Source organism: Phoxinus phoxinus (assembly GCF_949152265.1).
Source record: "Phoxinus phoxinus genome assembly, chromosome: 6".
Taxonomy (NCBI): Eukaryota; Metazoa; Chordata; class Actinopteri; order Cypriniformes; family Leuciscidae; genus Phoxinus; species Phoxinus phoxinus.
Genome location: NC_136881.1, coordinates 37,052,163 through 37,074,882, shown reverse-complemented (window position 1 = coordinate 37,074,882; position 22,720 = coordinate 37,052,163). Strand labels below are relative to the sequence as shown.

At 38.9% G+C, this 22,720-nt stretch overlaps 1 protein-coding gene across 31 annotated transcripts in view; it reads right to left on the bottom strand.

Moving 5' to 3' along the window:
• The window catches only part of nfixa (nuclear factor I/Xa), a 120,739-nt gene that overhangs the window by 11,371 nt on the left and 86,648 nt on the right, over window positions 1-22,720 (bottom strand). For 11 of the 31 annotated variants that reach the window (XM_079615515.1, XM_079615526.1, XM_079615516.1 and 8 more), the window contains 7 exons: window positions 9,069-9,131; window positions 8,793-8,867; window positions 7,852-7,972; window positions 7,677-7,712; window positions 7,422-7,549; window positions 5,175-5,255; window positions 2,505-2,636 (listed from right to left, as the gene is read on the bottom strand). In XM_079615515.1, the coding sequence (XP_079471641.1) occupies window positions 2,505-2,636; window positions 5,175-5,255; window positions 7,422-7,549; window positions 7,677-7,712; window positions 7,852-7,972; window positions 8,793-8,867; window positions 9,069-9,131 (636 nt within the window). The remainder of the gene's footprint in view (window positions 1-2,504; window positions 2,637-5,174; window positions 5,256-7,421; window positions 7,550-7,676; window positions 7,713-7,851; window positions 7,973-8,792; window positions 8,868-9,068; window positions 9,132-22,720) is intronic. The other 20 variants (XM_079615536.1, XM_079615523.1, XM_079615538.1 and 17 more) reach the window with 3 other exon arrangements.

The window sequence follows — 22,720 nt, the reverse complement described above, 5'->3', positions numbered from 1 at the left end:
TCATTTATAAATGTCTGTACTGTCACTTATACCCATTTTAATGCATCCTTGCTGAATAAAGAAATAAAGCACATAAGTTATATAGTCTAAATTACCCGTGTAAATGTTTGCACCTTGACAGCTTCCTATTCACTTCTGCTATGTGGAAAAGAGCAGCATGGACATTCTGAGTAACATCTCTTTTCTTTATCCACATAAGAAAATGCGTCATACAGGTTTGGAAAGACATGGGGATGAGTAATTGTTGACAGAAATTCATTTTTGAATATACTGGGGTTTTTTAAAATGCCATTTTCACCATCCTCTCTTTCCTCTTTATCTATCTCATCCTGTCCCTCTTTTTTGTCTATCTCTAACTCCCTCTTTTTCTTCAGTCTTTCATTTTTTTGGTGCTTCTTAATCTCATTAGGTACTGGGCAGGAGCCAGGCGCTATGGGGTGCCAACACACACACACACACACACACACACACACACACACACACACACACACACACACACACACACACACACACACACACGGTATCTTCTCAATCTCCAAAGAGTTATTCATCACTCACAAAAGCAAACCACAGTATCTCTTTCACAACAGCGGCCAACATCCACCCATAACTCACACAAACGCATTAGAAACGGCAGCGAGACAGTCTTTCTCATGCGCGCGCATTCTGCCCTCTTCCCCCGGCCTAACGCAAACCTTGCTTTTTCCACTGTCTCGACTCTGCGTAAACATGCTAACCAGAAGCGTCTGCCGTAGAAAAACTTCCAGAATCACACGCACGTATAATCCATTTAAAGCTGGCGCTCTCTGTCCCGCTGACCTTTACTTGATTAGGCCTCGCCGGCTGCAGTCGGACCCGAACGGATAGGAATTCTGCGATTTCCCAGGGCCACCGGATGGGATTAAACATCCGGGACGTCGGGAACGACACGGGAGGGAGCTTTGAATCGCTCTCCTTTGGGTGCGGATGGAGACGTTTTGAGTGTCTGTGTCTTAATGCCTCTGAATATCATCGTTTTACTGACGGGATTTTCATGGCCGTTCCGAACACGCCTGCCAAGAAGAGCCCGATAAGAGCATCATCCCCCACATACACACACTCCCCTTCACATTCTGTCCTGTGCCAATATGAATGACAGCATGCCTGTATAACAAGCAACATGCTCGCTGGCTAATTTTAAAAACGCAGAGAGCGAAACGCACAGTTTTTATACGATTCTCTTGGTCACGCATCTGTTACGCATTGGGAAAGCTTTCTAAACATTCCCTCATGGCTTCTCCCGTTTGTGTCTCCGTCCCTCTCCTTCTCTTTTCTTCAACCGCAAAAATAGTCTGATGATTCACAAGGAAGTTGAAATGAGAACAAAATCAGCGAATCGAGAACTGAACTCTGGCATTCTGCACACGGTTCTTTAATGATTGAAAAGAGATGTACAAATGTCTTGGAAATGTTCGCATTAAATCAAACATTTTCAGTAGGGATTTCTGGTTCTGATTGGATTCTTTTAACAATTCAGATTCCTTATCAATTCTTTTAGTCATTTTGGAGTAAAAAGAAAAACATTTCTTCCTGCATTTTCAGCCTGTTGCCAAATTATTATTAACAGAACAGATATAACACATCTGACACAATTCAATTTGATTCTTGCAAAAGACTTGAGTTTATAGTTAAAATCAGTCTTACAAGTCTTCAGTACAATGTAGCCCAGCATTCTTGGTGTATCGTGGAGGGAAACGGGACGAAAGGAATATCCTGAAATCCAGCAAGCATGTCTAACTGCTCCGAGCCCATTCAGAAGTATTTTTGGTTTACTAAAAAGAGCCGACTCATAAGTGTCATTTGTTTGGACTACACAGCTCATGTTGTATTATTAGCACTGTATATCTTAGTAGCGGCGCATACAGAAGTGGTGCGGGAAACACTGTCAGAGTATTTAAGTTCGTTTTTTGTCCACAATAATCTGCTAAACAGAACCGAAATTCATTCAAATCAGACAAGAATCGATACTTGGCGCCAACCCAAGCAAAAGTTTTAAACTTCACTGTGTGTGAGATTTCACATAACATCTTTCTACACATAATTTGCTTAAAATAAAATAAAATTGAATAAAATGTAGGTCACACGTTTTAAAGAAACATGAGGACAATTTCCACCAAGCACACTTGAAAAATGGAGGTAAAAGCTGCGGATGAAATGATGATGAGAGAAGAGAGGAAAAGATGGAGAGCAAGAGGGTACGTAGATGGATGGTGTCGTTCATAAACTGTGGCAGCTCCTTACTCTCTCTGTCTCTCTGCCCAGCCAATCAGAGGTCTCCATCAATAACTCGCCACTGTTTAGAGCCAATCAAATGCCACTGAGGGCAATTTTGGACTAGTGTGGTGCCATGACAGGACTTTTGGACCAATCAGAAGCCTACGCTGCAATCTAATACTTTAAATCCCTCCTTTCCCCCTCCATTCTCTCTCTCTCTCTCTCTCCCTGCTGGAGTGTGTCTGTCTCACCTGGTCTCACGCCTGCCAGCATGGGCAGCGGGTGGTGTGTGAAGGCCATTCGGGGGGACCTCGTCTGTGCTGACAGGGCGCTGAAATCGAATTTCCCCGCTGGCTTCTTTAGAGACCCAGGAGAGGACAACCCTGCCAGAAACCACACGTCAACAACAACAACAGCAGCAGCAGGGCACAGCACACACCAATCAAACACTCGCTGACTAGCTCAACTAACTTGACTGATCATTTTTGGTTTTTGAAGGGAGGGGACTGATTTATGACAAACTTAATGAGCATGTTCACTTGTTTCGAGGTAATCGTCTGTCTTCTCATTTTAACACCAGCAATGCTGACGAACGGAACAAATCAAAATGGGTGGCATGACCAAAAACTTTCATTAAAAAAGCCATTTTATATTATTGTTAATAACTATTTGGTAATGTCTATTATTGGATAATCTAGTAATTTAAATAAAAGATACTTCATCATATTTGACTATTTTTTATATTTATTTGGAACTTGATCGACAAGTTGTAATATTTTGCAATATTATTAAACATTTTAATAGAAAATGAACGATACGTTATCAGTGAAACACGAGTTAAAAGACTTAAAAACAGCATAATTCATATTATAAAAATGTTGTTCTGATTCTATAATCTGGATGAGCCACACTGTAAAATATACGAAATGCACACACACGTGAACAAGTTTCGAAGTTGCTTGCCGTCCATGAACAACTAAATTCAGCTTCACTACTCCTTAAAAAAAAAAAAAAGTTACTCCTCGTCTTGGCTTGTTTGGTTCGCGTCCTGCTTTGTATTTTCACATTCCTCCACGTTCCTTAATGTGTAAATAACGTAAAGCAGTCCTGTCCTCAAATAGCCAAGCAAATATAGCCTGTAGCAGTATAAACGTTGACACATTTCTACCTTCGCACAGTGTACAGCGTCATGCCACCCGACCGTAGTCTTCTGTAAGTGTTCCTTAACTATTAAATTAGCAACACCTCAACTGGTTCAATCCATCACCAGAAAGATGAAAGAGAGATGAAAATAACATGAAAAGGTGAGAAATAGCAGGAGAAAGTGATAACAGAGCAGGGATGGCTCATAATTGGAAGATAACCAAAACAAACACACACACACACACAGTCCTCCTGGCACCCATTGCTCAGTGTTACTCATACACACAGACTTGAACTTCACTTCAGTTTGATGCTATTTTTTCCTCTCTACATTACAAGGCATTAAATCCCATTTCAGCTTAATTCCCCTTTCTCAGTGCACTTTTGAGTGCGTTTGTTCTCGCATGTGTGTGAGTGTGTGTGTGTGTGTGTGTGTGTGTGTGTGTGTGTGCCAGAGAGAACACCAGTGTGTGTGGGAGTGTGCAAATGCGTGTGAAAGTGTTAAGTCTGTATATGTATATTTATCACAAAATGTGTACACATGCACACAACACACTCTCGCCACCTGGTTCTTTTGAAATAAGAATTTGATGCACTAGAAAAAAAAATAGATTCCAATATTCCCAGTGCAAAAACATTTACAAAAACTAAGGCTGGCTAGTTCAGGTTTTTTTCTCCCCCCCCCCGTTTTAAGCTTAATTTACATATTACTCCAGTATATTTCAAATTAATGAATTCGTTCAAATTAATGGTGCACTTACACAACCATTAAAAAGTCACATGAGCCTTCAGAAATATTTATTATTATTATTATCAATGTTAAAAACAGTGCCGTTTCATATTTTTGAGGAAACTGGGATATATTTGTTTCAGGATTCTTTTAGTTTAAAATTCAGCATTTGTTTGGAGCAACATTATGAATGTTTTACTGTCAACCTTGCTGAATTAAAGTATTAATTTGTTGTATTGTATTAATTGATATTTATATTGCATATAAATAATCTTACTGACCACCTACTCTTGAATGGTAGTAGATTATGACATCTAAACCAGGCATACCTTGACTGGTTAACATGGAGTAATGGTCAAAGAAAGGCAAAAAAATTATTGTGTAAAACTAAAATCATTTTAGTGCATGAAACCTTTGTTAACATTATAAATGGACATCATGGGGAAAATGCAGAGTGAAAGGCATTGCTATCTGATTATGACATTCACACACAAACGCAGAGCAGATGTCTCCCACTACTGTAGATACACGGAAGAGCCATCTGGGACCAGAACACAGACTGAGAGTGTGTGTATGTGTGTGTATGTGTGTGTGTGTGTGTGTGTGTGTGTGTGTGTGTGTGTGTGTGTGTGTGTGTGTGTGTGTGTGGTTAATGCATGGACAGAAGGTGCACCTGTGTTGTGCATTTTCTCAGTGTTTGTTTGTGTGTGTGTTGCTCGGACTTCGACTGTCCCATCTGGGTTCTTCCAACACTACTTGCTGATTGTGACTATGCCGATCATTTAGTTTAGTGTTTTACGTACCCCCAAAGCCCATCAGTAATGCTAAAGCACCCTTCATCGACACTAAACCTCTCATATTATACTGCATAACATCGAACATTATCATTATAAGTGACTTCAATGATGTTAAACAACAAACAAATCAATAACATGGGTGAAAAACTGACTAACCAAGCAGCACTTTTATTCTGCTCTTTAGTTGACACCTGATGCACTGTCCTGTCTGCTTGTGTACATGTGCAGGTGTGTGTGGTGTGTGTTCTAACCATGGTATGGGAACTGCACGCCATCATTCTCATGTTTGATCTTCCTCTCTTGAACACTCGTCAAATGGTGCTGTACTGCAACTGGAGAAGGGAATTGTTAACAGGAAAGAAGGTCATGGTGTGTTTAATGCCTGTTCCACCGACATGGTGCCGGTGCCCAATCTGGCCTCGTTCTGCACATACCCACTTGACTCAAAAAACATATTGTTCTTTGAGTCTTAAAACACAAACTGCTATGAAGGTTCTCACCATGTATAGTTTTCAAATCAACAACTTGACTGAACTCATGGAAAATAAAACTACATTCTAGATAAACTAGAATTTATAGGGTTGGGATCCGAGAACAAATTATTCACATAATTTAAAATTTTATTATTTTTAATATTAGAACCAAATATTTTTCATGACATCTGGCTCCGATAACAGAGTCTGTAAAAATCTATTTTGAGACTTAAGACCTGAGGCTAGTTGCATAAACTTCTTAGACTAGTTTTACAAGTTAGTCATTACTTTTTTTTTTTTTTTATCAAGTTACATAAAAAAGTAGGTTGGTTTAATTTGAAGTAAATGCAAGATAGTTGACTGTGTAACCGAAACGGCAATAATAATCAGAAAAAAATATTTTATGTAGTGATGCACCGAAATGAAAATTCTGGGCCGAAACCGATACCGAAAATTTAGGATGCACTTGGCCGAAAACTGAAACCGATACCGAAAATGGCTTAAAAATAAAAACTTTAATATATATTTATTTATATTGCTTAATTTTTAATGGATCTGAAATGAAAAATCACAAACCAATAGAATAATCATCAAACTTTTATTATCACTAACAGTTACATAACAAAACCTAAAATATTTTATATATTTTGTATTACATGATGCGCTTCATGAGGCACACGCGCGCGGTCTCTTGCTCTCTCTCCCTCTTTGCCGTGCACGCGCTACGCGGTTTGGAGCACAGTCTCTGTCTCGCGGGCGCGCTTGCTCTAGATTCCGGAGATTTTAACTAATTCGCGGGCATCAGTGAGCCGCTATCAATATGCGGGAGACTCCCGGAACTTCCGGGAGACTTGGGATGTCATGTCTGTATTTCTATACTGAAATAATATCGGCATTATAATTATTGACTTTTCATTACGCAATTTTTTGGTGCCCCCTCAGCTCATGCGCGTGGTGGGAGCGGCAGCGCTGGTTGTCCTCATCTGAAACTTTAAAATACTTCCATACCGCTGACATGCTCAATCTTTGCAGACGCGTGCAAACAGCTCGACCGTGAGTGAAACCTGCTTGAGCACGGTGGGGTGGGTGACGAGTGACTGACAGCTCGACCGTGAGTGAAACCCAAGCACTTGCGCGCGGATGGGAGGGGTGTGGTTGACCTTCATTTTCGGTTGACATTTTCGGCTGGCTTTTTTATTTCGGCCCGAAACCGATAAAGCCATTTTCGGCCGAAATTTTCGGCGACCGAAATCTCGGTGCACCCCTAATTTTATGCATAACTTTAAATTATAAACAAGTCTGAAATACAAAGGGACTCTTATTTTGAAATGTCTATGCTTTACTACTTCCAGCAGCATTCTTACAACATCTACAACAAATTACAATATAGACATCATAAAGTAATCAATGTCCTATTTCATCCACAATAGATCATAAGCAATCTATCCAAATTTGTTAAGCTTAGTGATTAATATTTTTTAAAAAGTATTATAATAATCACATTAGGCTGTCTCACAATTCCTGTTTTTCTATCTCCAAATTTAAGACAATCATAATGATTTTCACAGGATTTTTTGCGTGTATCGTCACTCGCCTGTGCGTGTCTTTTTTTAATATCAGTAAATAGAGTGAATGAATGTTTTATGAGCAGTATGATAATCATATTTAGTCACGCAGAGCCGAAGCACAACCAAAACAAAATGCAAAATGCATGCAATTTTGTTTTTTAACTGCAAGAATGAGAAAAGCTACATAGTGTACCTTTAATTTTAGATTAATTATACTAAATCTAATTGAATTTAGGACATTTTAAGAGTTTTTAAGGGCATCAGGATCCTGAACACTTTATGTTTATGTTGTACCATAGTAATGTATGTCTTTGTTTGGCTCTCAAGTTAGTGGAAATGTGGGCTGGTGCTCAAAGGTGTCTGCTACAGTTTCACAGAGCCCACGGCCGAGACCAGACTCAGGCATCAGCACCGTTTCAGTGTAAAAGCCGTATAAGTGTGTAAATGCCATGCTCACCTGCATCAACGTCATTTGGCCAGCCACTGGACTGAGAGCTGGTGCCGGCCGGAGAACGACTGGAGTAGAAGACATCATCAACAGGACTCTCCATCTCACTGTCATCTATAGACTTACGCTTATTAGAGCTGCAGAGAGAGAGAGAGAGACCGAGCGAGAGGTTATTAAATGCCCCTGTGATAGATTCCTGTAGACAGGCAGAGAGAAACACAGAAAAAGGTGCAGAGATACAGAAGACCGTGACAGACTGAGTACCTCCGAGGAAGACTGGCGTACAGCTCCACCTCAGACCTACAGCGCAAGAAGAACGACAGACAAGGGGGAAAACAGAAGGAAAGACAAAAAGGAGAGCAAGAGAGATCAAATTTCCACTGAAGAGAGACTGAAACAGGCACAAACAGCAGGTTTATGGGTGTGTGTGTGTGTTCACCTTGTGGATGGAGGAGAGGCAAGCGAACGTCTGCCGAGTGCTACTTGGTTGATATTGTAGTAACTGGGACTTTCCAGATCCGCAAGTGAGAAATTAGGACCTGATGCCGTTGCAACTGGGGCTGCGGAAGAGATCAAAATGTTGAAGAACTTTTGTAACGTAAAATCTAAAAATGCAAAATTTAGAAATAGCACTGAAAGAGAAGTTACCAATGAATATATACTAATTAAATGTAAGATGTATTTCTTACAGGATTTCCTTCTCTTTTTTTTGCACTCTCAGAAAAAAAGGTACAAAAGCTGTCATAAGGGTGCTACCCCAAAAGATACATATTTGCCTTTTTTTACCCAGCTTAAATAGTGCATATTAGTACCTTTTAAAAGGATTATGTCCCAGTAACAGCTTCTGTCCCTTTTTTCCCTGATGGTGCCGACCTTACAACTTGCTAAACAACATCATTACTTTTTTCAAGGTTTAGTATTATTAACTTACACTAAAAAACATTAACTTGAAATAATATAAATATAAACTGAAATATAATATATAAAAAATGTAAACTTAATAATATATTAATATTAATGATACAACAGTAACACTGTATTTTATGATGTTTTGATGTATTTTTAATTAAAACACCATTACAACAAAACTCTAAGACTAATTAACCATACAAATTACCATTACAAATTAGATCAGACGTAATAACTTCAGTGAGCAGGTGATTTATCTCAAGACGATTCAATGAGGAAGTTATCTGATTGATTCATTCTTACAATGAATTAGATCAATGACTCTTCTGATTCAGTCTGTTTACTAAACTGATTCATCCGCTGATTCATTAATAAGAACCGAGTCATTCATGAATCGAGCAACATAATTCAGTATTTGTTGCCGTGGCTCTGCAGATTTAAGAAAACACGGGTGGGTGTTACGGTACTCACTCTGAGACACTCGTACCAGCTCGGCTACGTTCCACACTCCTGAAGTCACAAAACAGTCCTGAAAACTCAGATGTCCTGCAGAGAGATACACGCATGCCTCACTCAACTGGAACCTGGGCTCTGTGATAATAGCATGTTTAAAGAGACCAGTACCACATGCATCCAGCATCAGACTATAGCGAAGTACTTTAGTAATTGTGATGCATTACATCTGTCGAAAGTGAGAGTGAAGACATGTATAATATCACAAAAAATATGTGTGATTTATTTTCTCACCGTTTGGAGGCGGTTTGATGTCAGTCTCTCCTTGTTGACTGGAATTGTCTGATTGCCCAGATTCTGCATTGAGACAAAAAAGAAAAAAATATGCATTTAAATGGCAGAAAATGCTACATATTCAATTATTCCTGTTCGAATTGGATTGTTCAGTGACGTTTCGGCACTTGGACGCAACAACGTTGTGAGCGGATATTTTCAAAATGAGAAACGAGTGTCTGAGTACATATGCATGAGTACGTGTGTGTTATCAGCAGAGTTTATGGCAGGCTGCGTGTGCATGTGTGCTTGTGGAGGTGTTTATCGGGCGGTTGTGGGTGATAAGGGAACACACTGGCCCATGCCAGCACGATTTGATAGAGTGTGTAGAGATTAGGACAAATACACCCGCACAAACAAAAGAACAGCAGACTGAACGGAGGAGAAAGAGCGAGACGATCTCTTTTCTCTCCATTTAGCATGTTGTCTCCATCTCTGTCTCTCCCTCTCTTTCTCTTTTTCTGGAGTTCTGGCAGCCATTTTAGTCTTTGGCAGCCATCTTAGTATTGGCGGTGTACACACATTCCTGCTAGCTGACGACACACACACAAACATAGGCCCAAACCCATGAACACGGCTGGAAAATGTGTACAGTAGGTTGTGTTTCACATGATGGCATACAGCATCCCAGTCCTGTTTGAGCTCACTGATGCTCAGGCGGAGAGCAAAAGGGAGGACGATACAATCAGCGACCGGCATTCAGTCTCAATGGAGATTTCTGGCGACATGAGCGGCATCCACCATTTTAATTTGTTACGAATTTGAAAGAAGCCTGGCTGGTGTTACTATTTTAAAAGCGTCACTTGAACACCTTCTAAAAGAGCAGCTGGGATGTTCTTCAAAATTTCAACATTGTTGTATTATTTTCATGTGATCAATGTGAAGCTGCTTTGATACAATCTGTATTGTAAAAAGCGATATATAAATAAAGGAGACTTGACTTGACAGGTTTGTAACAACATGAAGTTGAGCTAATAATGAAGGAACTGTCATTGAACTTTGACCTATGAGAGTTACTACAGACGAGAGCAGTTGGTGTCTCTCGCTCTAGATGAAACCTGCATATTTGTGATCTTTCATAGTGTCAAAAGTTACACATGCACACAGATCAGTGCAGACTGCAAAGATTGCAAATTGACTTCACCCACACAAATGATGTTAATACAGTTTGTACTGTTCATCTAGAGCAGCTTCATGAACCTTTTGTTTTTGGTGTGCTGTTGTGGGTGAGGTAAGACACAACAAAAGGAGGGAAAATACCTCTTTAACTACTTTTTCTTTAAGGTTAGAAAACCACCGACTTTTAAAACAAAAAAAATACGTTACTATTCAAAAGTTTGAGATTGGTAATATTTTTTAATGCTTTTGGAAGAAGTGTCACCAAGGTTGTATTAACTTGATCAAAAATAAACTAAAACAGCAAAATTATGAAACATTAATACAATTTAAAATAACTCTTTTCTATTTGAATATATTGTAAAATGTAATTTATTCCTGATCAAAGCTGAATTTTCAGCATCTCCAGTCTTCAGTGTCACATGATCCTTCAGAAATCATTCTAATATGATGATCTGAAGCTCAAGAAACATTTATTGTGATTATTATCAATGATGAAAACAGAACTCGTATTTTTGTGGAAATTGTGATAATGTACATTTTCAGGATTCATTGATGAATAGAAAGTTCAAAAGAACAGCATTAATTTAAAATAGTTTTTTTAAGGACTATAAATGTCTTTACTGTCACTTTTACTCAATTTAATGCATCTTTGCTGATTAAAAGAAGTAATTTCTATTTTTAAAAAAATCTTACCCTAAACTCTTCTCTCTTATATGATTTTGTAAAGAAAATATTTTTCTAAAAAAAACACAAAAGTACCTTAAAAGTCTTATAAAAGTAGACCATATCAATTGTACACGGCTTGGTGTTTAAAGCATTCATGTCTAATTCTTAACAGACTTTTATGTTAAAACTTCATCATCCACGGCTGCTGTCAAATGGAATTTGTTGCACGTTGCATTAAGTTTCATCATAAGGAGTGAGTAGATGTCCACACATGTCCTTTTAATTATCATTTCTAAAGACATGAGATATGAGACTTTAGGTACACGTGTGTGTTTGAACCAATAAAACGACTCTCTCTGTGTCTTTTAAGCATGTCTCTCTCTGACCCAAACAGATGTTAAACCCCATACAGCCACTTTTTCCTCGCCCCCTCCCCGCGTCCCCGTTTATCAGCATGCAGTTGGGTTTCGCTTAAGAGGTTTAGCATTATGTTGCTAAACATTCTGACCTTTTTTTAATCCATAATGCTCTTAAAGTGTTCCAAAGCGCCCTAATCCCCTCCGCCTTCTCACTGCGCACTCGTTTATCAGCCAATAGTCATCGTTCTCCGGCTTCCTTTCAGCTCTAATTATTTATTTCTCATCCTGAGCTCAGTGTCAGTGAAATATCTCATGGCTCGAGGACATTCGTGTATGAGCGGTCCTGGGTTTTTTTTTGACTGTGAGCGCGCTGGATTACAGATGCTCGGGAGTCAGACGAGACAAACATCTGTCTGCACTTACACATGAAGAGCTTAAGGGAGCAGCTCGGCGAACGTAAACTCATTTGTGAGGTTATTTCATTAAAAGCAAGCTGTTTTTCAATGTGCATTTGTGTGTGTACATTTTTCTATGTATGCATGTGTAAGTCTGTGTATGAAGGAGCAGGTGTGTGAGATTGGTTTCGGCACAGCCTGTCACCCATCTGTGTGCCCGTCTGCAGCCAGAGTCTGCCAACACACACGCACACGCACACACACACGCACACACACACACACACACACACATGCGCGCACGCACACACACACACACACACACACACACACACAGAATGGAGAAAGAGACACACATAAGCAGAGAGACAAGACAAGAGAGCAGAAAAATTAAAATAGAGATGCATCTTTCACACATAAATCCAAGCATCTCCATCAGTGTGTGGACATAAATAGCTTTAACACACACACACACACACACACACACTCCAGCGCGATACACCCTGGCTATTGAAGATGTGATTTGGGCTCTTTACAAGCTTTTGACTGGATCAGATCTCAAAGGAACCCCAGGAGGACACTCGTCCACAAAGACCGACAGAGAAGGATTGAGAAGGTTGAATATTAAATCGCACTGCGTTTCTCAAATCACTACAGAAATAATCACATAATGACAGATCATAATTTGTTTTTAAAGATACTCTGCTCTATTTTTTTCTATTCTACTCTTTTCCAAAATATATTCTATTGTAAAAGCCTGCCAAAGCCTGTCACATTTGAATTTTATTTACATTAAATTGATCAAAAGTGACAGTAAAGATATAATGTTACAAAATTATTTCTAACTCTGTTTTTTAAACAAATGCTGAACTTTTTTTTTTAATGTAACAATTTCCACAGAAATATCAAGAGCACAGTGCTTTTCAAAATGAATAATCAGAAATGTTTCTCGAGCTGCAAAACAGCCTTTTATAATGATCTCTGAAGGACATATGACACTGAAGACTGAGTAATGATGCTGAACATTCAGCTTTAACATCATAAATGACATTGTAAAATAAATTCAAACTCATTTTAATAATATTTCCCAATATTGATTAACTGAACATTTTGATCATTTGATCATAGCAGACCAAAGCAAAACAATCTTACCAACCCCCAAATTTTGAACAGTAGTGTACAAAATCATATTCTCTTAATCATTTTATTTGTGTGTGTGTGTGTGTGTATATATATATGTATATATATATATATAAAATAATATATTTAATTGAGAATGTACCATTTATGTACAATTTAGTGGAGAAACATTCTTAATTTCCATCTAATTATTTATTGTAATTTTCTTTATGCTAAATATAAAGTGGCTTTTTTTCTTTTCTTGTTTTTTTTTTGGTTTTCGCCAAAAATGTGGATGTGACCTGCTGATGATTTCCTGAGGCATTTGACATGTATTCTACTTGTGTCCAGTAGGGGGCTCCTGAGGGCAGTCAGGAAGTCAGGCATGTAAACAGCGAGTGAAAAGCCCCAGAGCTTTGGGAGACAGCAGGTGATGTGATTTGGGCCATTTCAGGGCAGTCACAGGTGTGCAATTTCACATCAACAAACATCACCTTTCAGTGTCAATAAAAATAAACACAGTTTGTTGACACTTGCGGTTTGATCGCTCTGGTTGTCTTTCTCAACAGTACAAGCACAAGGCCAATAAATGACATAATAAGCACACTCTTATGCAATGCAAACAGAGAAATACACTGATAACGCTTTCTAAGGCCAAATCTGGAGAGATTCAGCAGGATGTGCATCGATTTTGTGTGTGTGTGTGTGTGTGTGTGTGTGTGTGTGTGTGTGTGTGTGTGTGTGTGTGTGTGTGTGTGTGTGTGAGAGAGTGTGTCCTCAGAACAACCCGTGACCCAGACAGGATGTGACTGTTAAATAGGCTTCACAATAGTTCAGTGTGTGAAGGGCTGCACAGGATACCAGGTATAAAACACACACACACACACACTTTCCATGTTTTATGGGGACTTTCCATAGACAAAGTCATTGTTATACTGTACAAACTGTATATTCTATCCCCTAACACTAACTCTACCCATCATAGAAAACTCTGCATTTTTTCATTTTCAAAAATGTAAAAATACTACATTTCACTTAGTATGATTTATAAGCCGTTTTCCCTATGAGGATTTCAGATATTGCCATCTTTGTGGGGACATTTAACATAGAGAATACCTGAACCACACACACTTTTGATCAATTCAATGGATCCTTGCCGAAAAAACTATTCATTTGAAAAACAAACTTCTCAATGCTAACAACACACTAGCATCACAGCGGTGAGTTTTGCGCACATGCTACACCACTCCAGCTCTTCAGAAAATGGCAAAATCTTTTTGGATAGTGCCACAGAGATCCACCGAACTGATCATGTGATGTAAAAATGCCACTTTGTGCCACAGAAAGAGAAAGAAAGTGATACAAAGAGAAAGAGCCTGAAGGAGGTCTGGGAACAGAAGGTTCTGCCAAAAAAGCCGGGAGAGAGAATTAGGAGGGGGAAGGCAGACGGGATCTGTTGCCAAGGAAAGTGAAGAGAAGAGAGGAGTACACAACATACATCTAGACAAAGAGAACAGAGTGAACAGACAACTAATAGAGGAGGAGAACAAACAGAATAACAGACAGAAGACACACATTGATACATGAACACACATGCACTTTGACCCTAAGTCACGGAGCCAGAAACCTAACATGCTTGCATGTGGAAGGTGGGGTTTCCTTTTCTAGCCAATCACAGAGCTGGAAACCAAATGCACAGGCCAATGAAATGTGGGGGTTCCGATCCAAACTCCGCCCCCCCTCGCAGTTCTTTGTGTATTGTGTAGTTGAAGCACACAGATGCTCAATGATGTCATGTGTGTGTGTGTGTTCTGCAGCGAGTCGTCCGAGGTCACGGAGGGTCAGCGCACTGTCATTCCTGACAGCTGGACAAGGGGAAGACATTTCACACATGGATACGCATCTCTGAAGCCTTCGCACGAGTTTATCCATGTTGTATACAACTAGAAATTGGGGCAACATGCATGCGTGCGTTTATGCGCTTATCGGTATGATCCTTTAGCGCCACCGCACTAATAAACCTCACTACATGATTAGAGGATCCAATAAGCTTTTCCCAGAATCCTCAGCGGTCCTAAAAACAAGCAAAAATCTGAGTGTAAACATACACAAACACAACATCTCGACGAGGGAGTGCAGACACAGCTGTTCTGTGCTGACCTGAGCTCAGTGTGTGTGTGTGTGTGTGGTTTGGCTAAATGAGATAAGAAGCTTGAAGAGGAGTTTGTCCGTCTTGATTCTCACGGCACTAATAATTGGCTGCTGACAGTCTAGCGGCTCTTGACGTTGATCTGGGACCTTCTCCTCTCACCCTGTCTATAGGGAACGTGGAGTGGGACGGTCCCAGGATTCAGCGGAGGCCTACAGAGCCCTTCCAAATGACAGAAACCCAACTGAAAACTGACAGCAAGCAAGCTAAACTCGATTTTTACATGTTCTAAAAAAATATGAGTAGTGTTTAATCCATGGGTGTCCTTATGGACATTGTCATCTTTTTAGTTTTTTTTTTTTTTTGATAATTTTTTTTGGTCTTAATGCCAACTGTGTATTTTTACTATTTCACCCACACTTCCTTTATTAAATATATTTTGCACTAGTAACACAAAATAGTTCCACTCAAGGCCTCACGGACAAAAATGTCCCCATTAAAGCTGCGATTTTTAATCCCAGGGCCATTTAACTATAAAATGATGCAATAATTGTTAATAGGCTTCCATTCTGTTGGTAAGGCTTAAAATTTAAATTTTTACTATTTTTTTTTTACCAGATGGTGCCATTTTCTCAGGTTTAGCCTATAAAGCAAATACTCTTTATTCCTGTGTTCTGCTTCTGCATAGAGCCAATTGGATAAACTTTGTAGCTATATTGTGTGGGTGTGTTGGTGTGGATGTCAGAGTGTGATTTGTATGTGTAATAAAAAAAAATTGTGTGTGCGTGTGTAATATTTGAGAAAAACTCTACTGCAAATCCCAAATCCAACCACTGTGTGCACCAGTGGAGCTTTGCAGGCATTTAAAGGGGAAACCGTGGTACTGCACCCAAACAAAATCTCACTGAAAGCTCATTTTTTGAGATATCAACCTCAAATTTGGAACACAATTTATTTAGATTTATGACTTTTTTTATAACAATAATCTGCCAAGGGTCTACTTTAAAATGAGACCCCGAACTTTAGTCAGTGTTTCCAAGCTTCAAATTTTGACAGTTTTTGGACATGGACCTATATATGCGTAACTTTTAAATTGCCACAGAAGGGTTTAAAAAACTTGGCGCCACAATGCTAGAGGGTTTAGTTGGTTGTAAAGGCATTGTTATGCAGTTTCTAAAATAAGGATGCATGATAATGGTGAAAATACAGATTAGATTCTTTTTGCATTTCATCAGATTTTTTGCATTTTTACAAAAATCCAGAGAACAATATATTTATTATATACTTTAAGTAGCTTCTTATAAAAGCTAAAATAGTGAAATTCCAAATATTAATTCCAATAATTCCAAAGTATGTTTGTATTGAAGCACAGAGGTTGAGTAAAAGCATTTATTCAGCAACCACAATCGCAAACAATATAGTCGAGATTCATGTTTGGATTTATTACAGTGTGTTACCGAGAAGGCGCGCTCTCAAAATGTAACTGTAGCAAACAGCTCAAGCAGCCTCGCTTAAGTGGAAACTCACAATGGAGATCACTAAAACTTTCATGTTCCTGTGTCTGTTTTTTCAGATCATCAGCAGGTTTTTTTTTTCAGTGCAGAAACGAGGAGGAGGATAAATTAATATATTAATATACTATTAATCATCCAGTCCTATTCTAAAGTGTACTGGTGTGATATTTAACGTGTTGCTATGCGGTTGCTAAGGGATTGTGTGTGGTTGCTAGTTCGTTACTCGCTGGGCCAACTAAAAAAAAAAATGACTCTTTCTTCCAGAATTATGGATAATGAAAAGTTGGAGCAAAGGGGTTAAACATTAAAAGGACTTGGTGACATCACTCACAAAAGAAAGTTATTTCTGAAGAGGAGCAAATTATTGCATCTGGATGAAATATTGCAAAGATCCCCCCCCTGATTAATCATTCACAATAAGGCCAGGTAAAGACAATTTTTATTTCAATTTGAGGTTTAGCCATAATAAACACCACAAATAACATCAAACTCGTTGTGTATGATTGAATAATATTTACGGAGCTGTAGAAGGATCAGAAAGCATCATCCTTCACAAACATCCATCACAAACAGAGCCGAGAGTGAGGATTCGAGATGCAGTGTTAAAGTGAACGAGAGCGAAAGAGCCACGAAGGTTTCTCTAGTGGAACTGCAAGTGACTGCATCTGTTTGGCAGCAGCTCAGAAAAGTCTAGTGTTTCAGCCTCCACACACACACACACACACACACACACACACACACACACACACACACACAGAAAGCTCAGAGAGAGCTAGTGTTTCAGGCCTCGGCCTCAGGGACTGCTATTCCAGGCTAGTTTATGAAAAACAGCTTTATGTGGAAAAAAAAGAGGAAACGTTGGAAGAGAGAGAAGGAGAGAGAGGTTGAATCAGAGGGAGTCTGCAGTTAGAAACAAAGGCCACGTACACACTGCAAAGTTTTGGGAGTGATAACCTTATTAAAATGACTCCCCAAAGTTGCCATCACGTGTGTGTCTGCGATGCAGGAGTGATTCCTGAACCCACGACGGACGGTGCACAAGAAACACTCATGCACACGGTGGAGAATTTGTACCAATATAGTATATTATGCAAAAGGGTCCAGACCAACACACACATTTCAGTGATTTGCTCACATCAAACCAAGAGAATCTGATATGTTTTTAATTACTTGAAATATTATTCACGGCAAACCTCACTCTGGTATCCTGGTGCATATCCTTACTGGGTTTAACAAACACATCAAAAGTTAAAAAGTTTGGGGTCAATAATAAATAAAATAAACATTAATATTTTCATTCAGCAATGATGTTTTATATTGGCAAAAATTGACAGTAAAGATGTTACAAAATAAGTAAAATAAAAAAACGTTACATTAAATGTTAACAAAACAATATTACTGTACACTATTATTTTACAGAGGGAAATTTTCTCAAGATATCTTAATTTGTGATTAAATGACAGAATTTAATTTTGTAGTCTTGTGGCTATACTATGAAAACATGTATTTGAATGTTTATTTCCAAGCCCCATTTAAAATATTTGAATAATTTGTGTTATAATGCGTTGTCCCCTCAGCCAGAAGCGAGCAGGAAGTGAGGTTGGTGTTTGACGTGAGGGATGGAGGAGGAGACTACAGGCCACAGATGCATCGGGCCAGTAGAGCACAGCTGGGCGGCAGGTGCTGTCTATCATCTGGCACGAGGCGAATCACAATAACCTCAAATGAACCGGCTCTATTCCCGCCCTCGGCAGCCCTCGGGGTGAGCGGGACAGACCGCCTCTCAGAAACACCTCCAGGCCCAGATGTCCTGCTCTGCCAGCGATATTCATCACTAAACACTGCTTTCCAGAGCGGGACCACTTCTACAAGATGGAGTGTTACACACTGAGCACAGGCAATGTGAAGTTTACTTTTCCTGTTTTATACTTAGATTTGTATGATTTCGAAGCGACCTATAGCAATAGTTCACCCAAAAATGAAAATGCTTTTATTTACTCACCCTCATGCCGTTCCAAACCTGTATGACTTTCTTTGAAATAAACAAGTTGTTCATATAATGAGAGACATTGTGGTTTCATGTTGTTTAGCAACACTGACTTGCACTGTATGGAAAAACAGTGTTTACCGTACTTTACTAGTCGTTGAAAGAAATTCATAGAGGTTTGGAACGACATGAGACATTTTATTTTGAACTAACCCTTTATAAGACAAGCAGAGCAGATCTAAGTACACTACCATTTAAACGTCTGTGGCTAATATATATATACATTTTTAATTAATCCTTGTATTTAGGAAAAAATTATCCCGTTTCCCACAAAAATATTAAGCAGCACAATGGTTTCAAAACTGATAATAATAAATATTGTTGCAGCAAGTAGAATAGAATAGAATAGAATAGAATAGAATAGAATCCTCATATTATAATGATTTCTAAATGATCATGTGACACTGAAGACTGGAGTAATGGTGCCGATTCAAAATTCAAAATCGAAAATATATTTTTAAAATAATATTTCACAATAGAGAGAACAGAGTTTCTTTCCTCAGGCAATATGCAACACTATTTATACTTGTATTTATTTAACACACCTCTTATTCACACCCCCTTGCATTTGTCTATAACATACATGTACATATATCTTGTCTTTTTTGTATACTGTGTATTTTTATATATAGGCTATATTTATTTTTATTCACTTATTTTATTTTTATTGTCAATGTCATTCTGTCACAAAGACAAAATCCTTGTATTTGCAAGCATATTGGTGACAAAGCTCATTCTGATTCATAAAGACATTTAAAAACACTTTTGAATGGTACTGTGCCGTACTATTTTTGTGCTTTCTTGACAGACAAGGTCACTATGAACTATATAAAAACTGCTCATTCGAACAGCTAAAAGGTTTGGAACGACATGAGAGTGAGTAAATAATGACCAATCTTTCTTTTTTTTTGCATGACCCATTCCTTTAATGCGGCCAGAGTTCACTTGTTTTCCTTAATTTGATCTGATGCATGTGATTTGATTTCTCTTCAGCTACTAGAGCCGGAGTCCAGCCCTTCAGCTCGCAACACCAGATGCAGCTCAGACATCTAAACATTTGCTTAGTGATTTACTTTTCTGTTTTAGTTGGGTGACGTTCACCTCACTGGCAGCGAACGCACATACCCTGCGGCCGAGACGCTGGGTTTTCCCTCCTTTTCTTCCTCTCCTTTTCCATCCCTTGTTCTTTTCAAGGACTAGTATTTTTGCCGGCCCCACCGACATCTGCAGATTCTCACGGAGAGCGCAGGAATTCAGTCACACACTCACTGTTGCAGAAAAGCGTCCCACACACTTCCCCCTTTTCATCAAGGGTGACGAGAGAGAGAGAGAGGGGGGGATTGAAGATGGAATGAGAGGGAAAAAAGAGATAATTGCAGGAAAGTGGGATTATTAGGCCATCAGTATCCTTTCAGACCGAAACTGCCAGATAAGTGAAATCAGATGGAGAGAGAGAGAGAGAGAGAGAGAGAGAGAGAGAACGTGAGAGAGAGAGAGAGATAGAGAGAGAGTCAAGTGTCCTCCTTATTTAGTGCTCATCTTAATTTTTTTTGTCGTATTGTTGGGTGTTGATAGTCAGATTTTTAAAAAAAATGTTTGTGAAAGAAGTCTCTTTATCACTCCCAAAACTTTGCAGTGTGTACGTGGCCTTTGTTTCTAACTGCAGACTCCCTCTGATTCAACCTCTCTGTACAAACAGTAATATTGTGAAAATTATTACAATTTCAAATAACTGTTTTCTATTTGAATATATTTAAAAATGTCATTTATTCCTGTGACCAAAGCTGAATTTTCAGCATCATTACTCCAGTCTTCAGTGTCACATGATCCTTCAGAAATCACTCTAATATGACGGTTTGCTGCTCGAGGAACATTTCTCATCATTATCCATGTTAAAAACAGTTGTGCTGCTTCATATTTCTGTGGAAACTGGTGTTTTGTATCCAGTATTACACTAAAACTCACCGTGCATTTTGAGGACGCTGAAACGTCGAGTCGTCTGTGAATGTGAAGTCACTTTAGATTTAGATACGGGACTGTTCGGAAATGTGCTTTGGGTCGTGTTTAGCTGGCCGGCAAGGATTCATCATTCTCTCGTTAGCTTTGAGTTGAGGTAATTACTTTCTACAAGTTAATTACTCCGTTTGGTATCTCTGCTTTATAACGAGACAATAAGTTCTAGGACAAAAGTGACCCCGAGTTCTGGAATCTCAAAACCTTTTCTGGTTCTCCGATAAGAGCAGCTGGAAGCCATTAACACGTTTAGATCTGAACCGCATTTAATTCCTCCAGCACGTCTTTCTCTTTACCTCGCTAATGTTTCAAGACTCCCTGGGGACCCGCACCAGTGCATGCTGGGATGGCTGGGACAGGCAAAAGCTCACAGATATCCAGCTCTTTTACATCATTATCCCGTTCATTTTGCCCTGGCAAGTGTGCTGGGGTCAGGCTGAGTCTGTGCGAGCGTATTTGGGCTTTATCTCTGTCGACAGTCAGTCAGTCTTATACTTTATGGCTTGTAGCCGTTGATCTGCTGTAGGTTTAGCTATAAAACACGGTAATACCCAGCAGTCACAAACACACTGCTAAATACAGGCCTGCAAAACATACTTTGATGGGTGGTGCATGTGATTACTGAACTCATCCCCGAACGCTTCTCTGCCAGTGTAAGAGCCTTACAGTTCCGGACAGGATAAATATATGGATAAAATGTACTACAAATATGCCTAATACACCGCAAATACACGCACACATAGACACAGAAATAATCTGAGAATAGTAATGCAGTCCGTATGCTGTGTGCAGGACTGTTGAGCATCAGATCAGATTCTGGGATGAATAGTGCAATTGTTTGTTTGCAGATAAACTATCAACAATAGAACATGGCCAGCCTGGTAATCTCTTTAGGAAAATCGCTTTATGGGGTGCAAATCGCCTTTCCTGAAATATGGTGCGCACAATGGCTCATTTTCATGATTTATTTGTCCTGATTTTATTTAAAAACTGTAGCAGCCCTAATAGATACTGTTGCATTCATCTTAACTGTAGTGAATTAAAAGAAGCAACGTAGACATATTACAGATGTGCAGACTAACAGCTGCAGAGTTTAAATGGGTCCTAAAGGGAATGAATGAACAAACAAATTAATTAATTTATTAATTTAAAAGGGGTCGGTAAGAAATGTATTGTTTTATTCAGCAAGGACGCATGAAATGAATCAGAAGTGACAGTAAAAACATTTATAATGATACAAAAGATTTATATTTAAAATAAATGCTGTTCTTTTGAACTTTCTATTGATCAAAGAATCTTGGGGGGGGGGGGGGGATGTTTCATGGTTTCCACGAAAAAAAATTAAGCATATTAATTTTTAATGATTTCTGAAGGATCATGTGACACTGAAGACTGGAGTAATGTGCTGAAAATTCAGCTTTGATCACAGGAATAATTTGCATTTAAAAATATGATAAAATAGAAAACAATTATTTTAAATGGTGATAATATTTCACAGTATAACTATTTTTACTGTATTTCTGATCAAATAAAATCTTCTTTCAAAAAATCTTCCAGACTGCAAACTTTTGATTGGTAGTTTAATGTCCGAGGGAAAATATTTACTGAGGAAAATTGAGTGAATAACCAGGAAGAAAGTGTTATTGAAAAGGTTTATTTGTATGCTATATGTCTGTGTATGCGGTGAGCACACAAGTTTTTGAATAAACTCTCTCTCTCTCTCTCTCTCTCTCAATCTCAATCTCTCTCTCTAAATATTTCTGGGCAGTAATAAAGCTCCCATTGTTTGAGACAAGAGGAAGCAGGAACTGTATCCTCACTGACCTGAATGTGACGTGTGTGTGTGTGTGTGTGTGTGTGTGTGTGTGTGTGTGTGTGTGTGTGTGTGTGTGTGAGAGAGAGACAGGTAAACCCTAAGTTATGGGGACAAATTTACACCACAAGGATGGCAATTCCAGAAATCCTTGTCCTTGTGGGGACATTTGTTGGCCCACATGTGGAAAACAGCTTTAAAATCTGACTAAATAATGTGTTTTGAAAATGTAAAAAGATTTCTGTGATGGGTGGTTTAGGGGTAGTTAGTTAGTGTATGGGATAGAAAATACAGTTTGCACAGTATAAAAATCATTATGTCTATGGAAAGTCCCCATAAAACATGAAAACCCAACTTGCGTCAGTGTGTGTGTGTGTGTGTCAGTGCTGACAGCGCCCCATAACACACTTCCTCCAGACACT